Source organism: Callithrix jacchus, chromosome 22 (assembly GCF_049354715.1).
Source record: "Callithrix jacchus isolate 240 chromosome 22, calJac240_pri, whole genome shotgun sequence".
Classification (NCBI taxonomy): domain Eukaryota; kingdom Metazoa; phylum Chordata; class Mammalia; order Primates; family Cebidae; genus Callithrix; species Callithrix jacchus.
Window position 1 is genome coordinate 16,084,170 of NC_133523.1, and position 10,263 is coordinate 16,094,432.

Sequence of the window (10,263 nt, forward strand, 5' to 3'; positions counted from 1 at the left end):
AGGAGAATCACTCGAGCTTAGGAACATGGGCAACATAGTGAGACCTTGTCTCAAAAAAAAAAGAAAGAAAAATAGTAAAAAGATGTGACACTATTTATATGTCACGTATAGGGGTTATACTTGGAATAAAATGAACAACACTGAGGTATCCAGGGACAAAAGTTTTTTAAAGTCCTGAAAGAATCTTGCACTATTGCTCCTTCTCACTGGTTTAGCTTCTGTTTGATTTCTGGCTACAAAGTGGACTAACTCATTGCCATCCCTAACTACATCTAAAAAACTATGAAATGCCACCTAATGTGTAAGATGCAATATTTCTCATTGGTGTAAAACCTAACTTAGTATTAACTGGTCTTTTAATATAAACACTTACCTTGTGACATCACAACAAACGGCATAATCTTCTGCAGTTAGTTGAAACGAATCTTGAGAAAAGATGTTAACATTTTGTTCAAGAAGAAAGCCGACTATACTTGGAAAGTCATGATGTATGGCAAGCACGAGGGCTGTTCTAAAATATCAAAGAAATGACTCCACTCAAGAACGTTCATAAGGATATTTAACTGGCAAATTGGATACAGCTTACCAATTAGTATCTTGCCTGTCAGTGCAGACATAAGAACCATTCACATGTTCTAGCTTAGGCCTATAAGCATCTTGGGTGCTTAAGTGTTCATCTTTGTAAATTAATTTTAATTTTAATTTTTATAAAGATGGGGTTTCACCATGTTGGTCAGGCTGGTCTTGAACTCCCCACCTTAGGTGATCCACCCACCTTGGCCTCCAAAGTGCTTAGATTACGGGCGTGAGCCACCACGCCCAGCCCATCTTTGTAAATTACCACCAAAGCAAAAAGGCAGGGACAATAAGGAAGTCTCTTGTCCCACTGGGGTATGACACAATACAAATTGCTAACTTATAGTTTTCTGATGGCCAAGAAACTATGCTGAGGTCATTTATATAAAGTAAGCAAGTATTTAGATGAAGATTTCTTCATTGCTTTTCTAGTCTGGTATATCGTAATTCAAAGTCAGCTAGAGGTCAGGTAACTGAGTGCTAACTGCAGGCTGAAAACAACAGCAACGATGGTAATAATAATAACGGGAATAGTAGTAGTTGTAAACTGAAAGTTAAAATCTTCAAAGGAGGAGGGCGGGGTGCGGCGGCGCAGGCCTGTAATCGCAGCTCTTTGGGAGGCCGAGTTGGGCAGATCACCTGAGATCAGGAGATCGAGACCATCTTGACCAACATGGAGAAACCCCGTCTCTACTAAAAATACTAAAAATACAAAACTAGCCAGGTGTGGTGGCACATGCCTGTAATCCCAGCTACTCAGGAGGCTGAGGCAGAAGAATCGCTTGAACCCAGGAGGCAGAGGTTGCAGTGAGCAAGATCATGCCACTCACTGCACTCCAGCCTGGGCAACAAGAGTGAGATCCCACCTCAAAAAAAAAAAAAATTCAGAGGAGGAAGGCATAGGATAACATAAGAATGGTAACTGTAGTAGTTTTAAACCGAAAGTTAAAGTCTACACTTTATAAAATTAATAAAACACAAAACCCCTTTAGCTAATATAAAATTTGAGGACCAAAACCATCCGATTACAAATAACAGTCTATAAGAGAAAATGAACCCTACTATATACCATTCTTACGTTGTACAGTCCAAATAACTGCTTTTCTATTTAACTGATTATTTGTGCTGTTTTTCACTGTATGCCAATAATTATAAGTTGATCTTATTAACATTTCTGACTCCAGTGACTGTTACCATTCTAGAATAGTCAGGATTTTGTTTTTTAAAAAATGAACTACTGTACCTTCTGAAATTATCAACTGCATGTACATTTGCCCCATTTTTTACCAAAAATTCCACCATTCGCCGTCTCTTGCAAATTACGGCAAGCAGAAGGGGTGTGTTTCCCTCCTGTGAGAAAGCAAAAACAATTTATAATTCATAAAACTACATAGTTCTCAACTGAACGAAAAATCTTCTATAAGATGCTATGAAGTTAAACAAACAATATAGAAAGAAAGTAAATGCAAAACGGTCACAGCCTTCGCCCTCCTCTGTGCTTTTCCACACACTGCCTTGCAAACACCCCTCTTCTGTCTCCCCATGTTAACCTTAGTCATCTCCAAAACTCACTTTACCAGGCCCCAAAATCATTGTTTCTATCACAGCGTTTTAACACAGCATATACTGTAATTATTTCATTGCTTCCCACTGAAACCAAGAGCTTCTTGAGAGCAAGGGCTGTATCTTTTTTTCTCTCTCTATAACCCTAAAACTGAAGACATAGTAGCAAATGCTTCAAATTTTAAAAATAAATTAATGACCTAAATCATTCTCTAGAGCAATTTTTCTTAAACCATATTCCAAAGAATATTTGTTTTGCCAGAAATACTATTCCCCAACAGCAAGATTCCGTGATCACTTGCATTTGAGAAGTATTACAAAACTGTATGATGGGGCTGACAATCAAGAAATCTCCTGAACTTTGCCTAATCCCAATTTGACAATACTTTTTGTGCCAAACAATCACATTTTAGAATCGTTGCATAGGTACACACATGGCAATGTGGTTTGCTGCCTCCATCCCCCTATCACCTACATCTGGCATTTCTCCCGATGTTATTCCTCCTTGACCTCCGCACCCCGCCGCTGTCCCTCCCTTGACCCCCCAACAGATCCCAGTGTGTGATGCTCCCCTCCCTATGTCCATGTGTTCTCGCTGTTCATCAACCGCCTATGAGTGAGACCATGTGGTGTTTGATTTTCTGTTCTTGTGTCAGTTTGCTGAGGATTATGGTTTCCAGGTTCATCCATGTCCCTACAAAGGACATGAACTCATCATTTTTTATGGCTGCATAGCATTCCACAGTGTATATGTGCCACATTTTCCTTGTCCAGTCTATTGATGGGCGTTTGGGTTGGTTCCAGGTCTTTGCTATTGTAAACAGTGTCGCAATGAACATATGTGTGCATGTGTCTTTATAATAGAATGATTTGTAATCCTTTGGGTATATACTCAGTAATGGGATTGCTGGGTCAAATGGAATTTCTATTTCTAGGTCCTTGAGGAAGTGCCACAGCGTCTTCCACATGGTTGAACTAGTTTGCACTCCCACCAACAGTGTAAAACTGTTCCTATTTCTCCACATCCTCTCCAGCATCTGTTGTCTCCTGATTTTTTAATGATTCTAACTCGCGTGAGGTGGTATCTCAATGTGGTTTTGATTTGCATTTCTCTAATAATCAGTGATGATGAGCATTATTTCATGTGTTTCTTGGCCTCATATATGTCTTCTTTTATTTCAAAATATTTTCATTCAGGGAGTGCTTCAGCTTCTAAACATGAAAAATTAATCCTTATCTTTCTCAATGTCAAAACAAATATTTTGAAAAGAAAGGTGATTGATCTATACCTTGTTTACTGCTTCAATATTTGCACTGTGGAAAAGCAGTTTTTCTGCCAGTGAAGTCCCCTCATTATATATAGCATAATGAAGAGCGGTGTTGCCGTAGACATCTTGAATGTTTGGATTGGCGCCATGTTTCAGCAGAGAAATGGAGCAGTTCTCATTCTGGCTGTGTACAGCCTATCAGTGTTAAATAAAAAACTAGGCTGTAAATTCTAAGAATTCACAGTACATATTCCACAGGTTTCACCAACTAGTTATATTTAAATGCGATAAATTCATTTTATTTCTATGTATTTAAAGCAAATCCGTTTGATGCTGTAGAGTTGGCTACTACATACCTTCATTAACGGTGTCCTGTTTAGTCTGTCGCCGACGTCCGTCTGGCAGTTTCTGCTCAGTAACAGACTGACAACTTCCGCACGGCCATAGGCACAGGCCAAATGGAGGGCAGTCCTGTGAGAGTAGGAGGAGTTTTCAGGAAATTGCAATGCCATATCCCAAGACCTACGGTGGTTCACGTCATTGTCAACATTGAATGGCATGCTATTCCTCTGCCTTCAAAACAAATAAAATTTTTTGGACGAAAGTACAATATTTATTAGCTCTTATTGCTCACTGCCTTAATGAAGACAGCAACCTATTTGGATAGAATGAGCTTGGTCTTTGGATTCCGTCCAACTAGGGCTTGAGTTCTACTCTGAGCTCTGTCACTTACCAGCTATTACTTAGGCTTCCTGTGCCTCAGTTTCCTCATTAATAAAATAAAGATGACAATAGCAGCTGGCTCACAGGACACCATTGTGATGCTTAAATGTGAACCTATCTAAACTATTTAGAACTGTTTTTAGAACAAGCAAGAACTCAGTAATTGTTAGATTTTAGTTATTTGAGAAAGGGTCTCACTCTGTTGGCCAGGCTGCAGTGCAATGGTGTATTTATACCTCACTGCAGCCTGGAACTCTGAGGCTCAAGCAATCCTCCTGCCCTAGCATCCTGAGTAGCTGCGACTACAGGAGTGCACCAGCATGCTCCATTAATTTTTAAATGTTTTTTGGTAGAGTAGGAATCTCACTTTGATTCCCAGGGTGGTCTCAAGCTCCTGGCATCGAGGGAACCTCCCACCTCAGCCTCCCAAAGTTCTGGAATGACAGGTGTGAGCCCCTGCACCCAGCCAGATGTTGTAATTATTACCATTACTAGTGCTTAAAAAATGTTTCATTAAGTAAAATGACACAATTATTCCTATTCTGCAAAATGATTTAAAGATTAGGTCACATCTTAACATACCTGATATTGGAATGGCATTTATAATTCATAACTTTTTATACCAGGAATCGGTAGTATTTTAAAAGTATCTTATTAATGTAGAAAATAATAGGGTACCACAATATCTGTGAGGCCTTACATTAAGTAAAATACAGGATACACAGCAGGTCTAGAGCTCTTTTAGGCATCTAACTGGCACTTAAATTTTAGTTCTTAAAGGAACCATGGGAAAAGAGCACTGAAATAACATGTTTTTAAACAAATTATTTCTTACTTTGATTTTTGAAAAATGTGAAGCCAAAGGAAACTCATGAGTGAAATAAACAGGTATGGATCATTTTAGTCAACACTTAGATTTACAGAATATATGCAAGTCAGACTTTCTAATGACTTAGCGTTTTAAGACGAATAAATTTTCAAAAGGGTAGTTAAAGGTTATCTTTTACTATTTTTTACCTTCAGAAATGCTTTTGTTTGAAAGCTGGGAGGAAAAGCTTCGATGAGATTAAGCCCTAATATTTCCACTTAGCCTCTCTCACCTTGCCCAGGCAGAACAGGTAAACAAAGTTGTTAAGAATGGAAGGGCCCTGAGAGAGTACAAGCCGTCTGCTACATAGCAGGTAGCAGGTTACGTCTGACGAACAAATGGACTGAAAGAACTGACACAGCTGGGGAGTTCCATATTTTAAAATATAACTTCTGTAATCCAGCATTTTTGTGATAGTAATTTTATTTGTGATTTGTTATTTTTATAAGACTACAACTAAAACAAAATGATTAATCTATCATTGTTTGCATATATGTAATATATGTATACATAAGAAAAACAGATGCACATAACAAAATATATATGTAATAACATCTGCAAGCACAGATAAAAAGATTCCCTTTTTGCTTCTGAAGAAGCTAAAAGTTCAAAGATAACAAGCCACACAGTAATGATGAAAAATAGACAATGAGAAATTATTTTTATCTCCACAAGATTTATATTTCTCTCATCCCAAAAATTATTTCATTAATACATTTTTACTAGAATTGTTATACTCACTGAAGAAATGACAGTTTTTTTAAAAAAGGAACAAAGACTTAAAATATAAGTGCTCAGAAGTTACAAATTTTATCCTATTTTGTGCAAAGTTTTGGCTAACAGAACACCACAGTGTGTTTGTGCGTATGTGTAAGCAAACAAATTGTTTTCCTCACTGGCTATAACAAAACACATCTCCACACAGCAACATATCTACGCTTACTGCCATCTTCAGTGGTCACCTATTCATTCTGTGGGTTCTTGTTAACATAAATGCTAAGAAAAACAAAGTGCCTGGATCTCTACTTTCTGAAGGCATTTTAATATAATGGGACTGAGGAGCAAAGGGCATCTACATTTTTCAGTTTGGTGCAATTCCCACCAAATGGTCTACCTGACAAGTTAGCAGCAACTTCAACTTGAAGCAGCAGCGGAAGTGCCACTGCTCTTTCCTCTCACACACACTGTGGGTAGAAGACAGTCTCATTCCTCTTTAAACTTAAAATTCTCTTACAAGAAACACTAAGGATTTTTTCCTATGTAAGTCACTGTGGATCTGCAGAAAGTACTTCGCTCACTTTTAGAGTTCTTTTCTTGTGGATTTGATTTGAAAAAATTCCATGTAAAATGAAGATGTGGATTTTATTTATCTGTGTATATGCATAACTGATAAATATATAACATTATATTAGTAATATATACAATTTTTATATAATCACTAATAGATAAAATATTATATATAATAAAGAATAAATTCCCTGTAGGATGAAGATACACTTTTCATCTGAATATGTATTTATATATACACTAGTAAAATTAGATATATAGAGAGAATAGTTTTTAGGTATGTTATCTTTTGCTAATTGTTTTCGGATACACACGGTGTTTTGATTTTTAGTCCGCTAAGTGAACTATCAGAATGCCAGCCTGTGAGGTCATTCTTAGAAAGGCCTTTGTCAACATAAAATGTACCTGTACAAATAGGCATTTCTGTTTTCTGCTGGTCCTTTTCTCATCTTGCATATGCAAACATTTCAATCTGCGTTCCATCAGGAACTCATTTTTGGGACATAAAATGTCATTAGTTTTCTTCACACAGCAGGCATTTTATTAATAACACATCCTTTCCTACTCATCTGAAATGTTACCATTATCAATCCCTGCATCTATAGCTTACAGATATTTCCGTGTTTCTGGATTTCCTATTCTGTTCCATGTATTTATCTGTCTTTTCAGCTGTTGGTAAATAATTGTGGGAATTCATCGCACATTTTGACATCTAGAGGAGCAAGTCTTTTTTCACTCCATTATAAACATTTTTAAATGTCATCACAATAGTAAGATAGACAACAGCTGTCATGCAAAATGAAACCTTGATGTTTTCATTTGGTCTATGGAAAACTGATAAACATAGAGCTCACATTTTGAGAAAACTGAGTCTTCCCATTCAAGGAACCCACTTGAAGTTTCCCTCAAAGAAGTCCCAGGAAAGAACCTATCTGCATCGATTCGGATGTAAAACGGACACCGGGTTTTTAATCTGAGAACTTTTCCCCTACTGAAAATGACTCATGGTATTTTTGACAAGGGAATGAGTTCTCATTAGGCACTTTCTTATCATGTACACGACACCATGTTTTAAACGTGCCTATGCTCAAGTTTGTGAGTTAAATCATTCAAATTTTACACCAAGTTCTCCAGGCAGGGAATTGCCAGCGATGGAAAGCAGCTGAGGCTCGCTTTCGCCCCACTGCTTTGAGGCTGCCCGGCGCCCTCCAAGACCCGGTCCCAGGGGCTGCAGGGAAGCCGGGCCTGGGACCCCCCTCTGACCCCGGGCTGAGCCCCAGACACAAGCCCCCGCTACCTGTCCTTTCTGTCGCGGGCGTCCACATCCCGGCTCCTGCCCTTCAGGAGGCAGCGCCGCACCTTCGCAGCATCGCCCTGGAGGGCCGCCCTGTGGATCTCCCGCGGTTCCCAGTCCCGGATGTGGTACCCGCGACCCGAGTACTTGTCGTCGATGAAGTCCCGGATCGCCTGGCCCAGGCGTCTCCCAAAGCTAAAGAGGTTCCACATGGTGGCGGCTTCTCCTCAGAAGCCCACCACCGACTCCTGAGCCGCCGGGCTCCTCGTGGCCTTGCAACCCTCACCCAGCCCCAAATCTGCGACCCACCCCGAACCAGGGGTCCACCCCCAAACCCGCGATCAGAATCCGCGATCCAGCCCGGTCCACCACAGCCAGCAGCAGCGAGACTCGCAGCCTCCGACCTCAGACCGAGTGAGCCGAGTGAGGCCGTTAGGCCCGCGCCTGCAGCTCAGCGCCCGCCCGGACTCCGGAAGCCGCTCCCAAGCCAGCGCGCGGCAGGCAGGTGGCGGTTGCAGCGCCGGTGCAGGCGCCTCTGGCTGGCGGGTTCTCTTGCGCTCGCCTGGAACGTCCAGGAATCGCCCGCGCGCAGCCCGCCAGGCCTGAGGTACCGCATGGCGCTCGGGGCGCCGGAGCCCCCGCAGGAGCAGCCCTGGCCCCTGCCGGTGCAGGTGGAGCTGGGTAAGCTGCTGGCGGAGATACTGGTGCAGGCCACGCAGATGCCGTCGAACCTGGCCGAGCCGCGCGACTCTTCCCGGCTCGATCCCCTGCTCTACCACCTGTACTCCTTCCGTAGCATCTGCCAGATCGGCTTCCTGAAGCCGCACCCGGCCTACGTGCAGCTGCTGGCGACGGCCGCGGAGCCCACACTGACCTTCCAGGCGGTGGATGTGCCCATGCTGTGCCCGCCGCTGCCCTGGACCTCGCCGCACACCGGTGCCTTCTTGCTCAGCCCCACCAAGCTGATGCGTGCGGTGGACTGCACCATGCACCACCAGCGGCTGCAGGAAAACAGCCCGCCCACCGCACTACAAGGCGCCCTGGACACGCTCACCCAGCTGGGCACCTGTGCCTGGCTTGCCAACGGGCGCGTGCTGGAACTCTTCCAGGACAACGGCTGCCCCAAGCTCCGCATGCTGGCCCTGCCGTTCGAGGTGGCCCCACCACCCGAGGACCCCCAGCCGCCCAGCTGGCGCGCTGCCTGAAGGAGGCCGGCGAGGTGCACAGCCTGTGGGTGGATGCGCTGTACCGCCTCTCGCTGGCGCAAACCCCGCGGAACTGCGTCTTCCGCCTGCTGCACAACATGGCCTTCTGCAGCCGCACCTACCCTTTCCCGCCGCACTTCAAGAACCTGGGCAATGACCTGGCGCGGGCCCTGCTCGAGATCGCCCAGGGTCGCCCACTCGGCCCGCATGGCCTAGACTGGCTCAAGAGCCAAATGGTCAACCTCACGGGGCTCAAGAAGCACGAGCCGCTGCAGGTGTGCCAGGCCTTTGCAGATGAAGTGATGCCTGGACTCGAGGGACAGGCCCACGACGGGCCGGAAGTGGTGGATGGGCTCAGAGGAACCCTGGCAGACAGCGGCCTGCGGTATGGAGATTGCAAAGGCTGTGCGCACCTGCAACCCTGCCGCCTATGTCTCCCACCTCCCAGTCCATGAGGACGGCTCTTGCAATGCCCTGCCCCATTACACTACCCTGGGCCGGGACAGTGTGGGCGCCGCCTCTGTCAACCTGGAGTGACACCCCGATATGCCAACCAAACCGACCCCCTACGTGAGCAGTGCAACCCCAGATAGCACCCCAATCCCCTCCCTACTGGGTGCAGAGCAGGCCCCCATAGCTCCTCCAACCCACTTCCTGCCTCAGGAACTGCAGCCAGGGATAGCGCTCCAAACTTGCTACCCACCTCTGGAAATGTAGCCACGGACAGTCCGCCCAATCCATCCCCCACCATGAGCAGGGTAGCTCCCAGTAGCGGACCCAACCTGCCCCTGCCACAGCCAATATGCCTCGGAGAGCACACCCACCTGCTCCCTGCCAGGCAACACAGACCCCTGACAGCACCCAACATGCTCCCTCACCATGAGCAGTCTATCCTGCCCCCAACAGCACCCCCAGCCAACCCCCACTTCCTCTCCTCATGCAGTCTGGCCTCCAGTAGTGCTCCCAAGGAACACTCCCCACCTCTGCCTCAGTGTAGCCCCTGATAGCACTCCCCGCCACCAGGAGTGTAGCACCCTATAGTGACCATAACCCATCCCCCACCACTGGGATTCGAGCCCGATAGTGTCCCCAACCCACCCCCCGCTGAAGGCAGCAGCCATGGATAGTGCCCCAACCAGTTCCCAGATGGAGGCAGTGACGCCCTGGTTATCACACTCCCCACCCACCATGGACAATGTAACACCCCACAGTGCCCCCAACCTATTCCTGACAAAGGAATTGCAGCATCCTATAGCTCCCCCAACTTGCCTCCCAGTGCGGGCAGTTCATCCCCGGTCAGTGCATCCCCAGACAGTGCTCCCAAAACGCCCCACTGCCGCTGGCTGTACAGCTTGGGATAGCGCCCCAACCCAACCCCAGCAACAAGCAGTGCACCCCGGACAGCGGCCCCAACCCACTCCCCTCCATGGGCAGCGATGCTCCCAGATAGCACACCCAACCAGCCTGAAACACAGGCTG

At 45.2% G+C, this 10,263-nt stretch overlaps 1 protein-coding gene across 1 annotated transcript in view; it reads right to left on the minus strand.

Moving 5' to 3' along the window:
* The window catches only part of LOC103790453 (ankyrin repeat domain-containing protein 18B-like), a 59,304-nt gene extending 51,247 nt beyond the window's left edge, over positions 1-8,057 (minus strand). Inside the window, 5 exon segments of the mRNA XM_035283610.3 lie at positions 374-511; positions 1,820-1,926; positions 3,429-3,602; positions 3,764-3,878; positions 7,583-8,057. Of these exon segments, the coding sequence (XP_035139501.3) occupies positions 374-511; positions 1,820-1,926; positions 3,429-3,602; positions 3,764-3,878; positions 7,583-7,791 (743 nt within the window). The 5' untranslated portion in view covers positions 7,792-8,057.
* Positions 8,058-10,263: the final 2,206 nt, after the last annotated feature.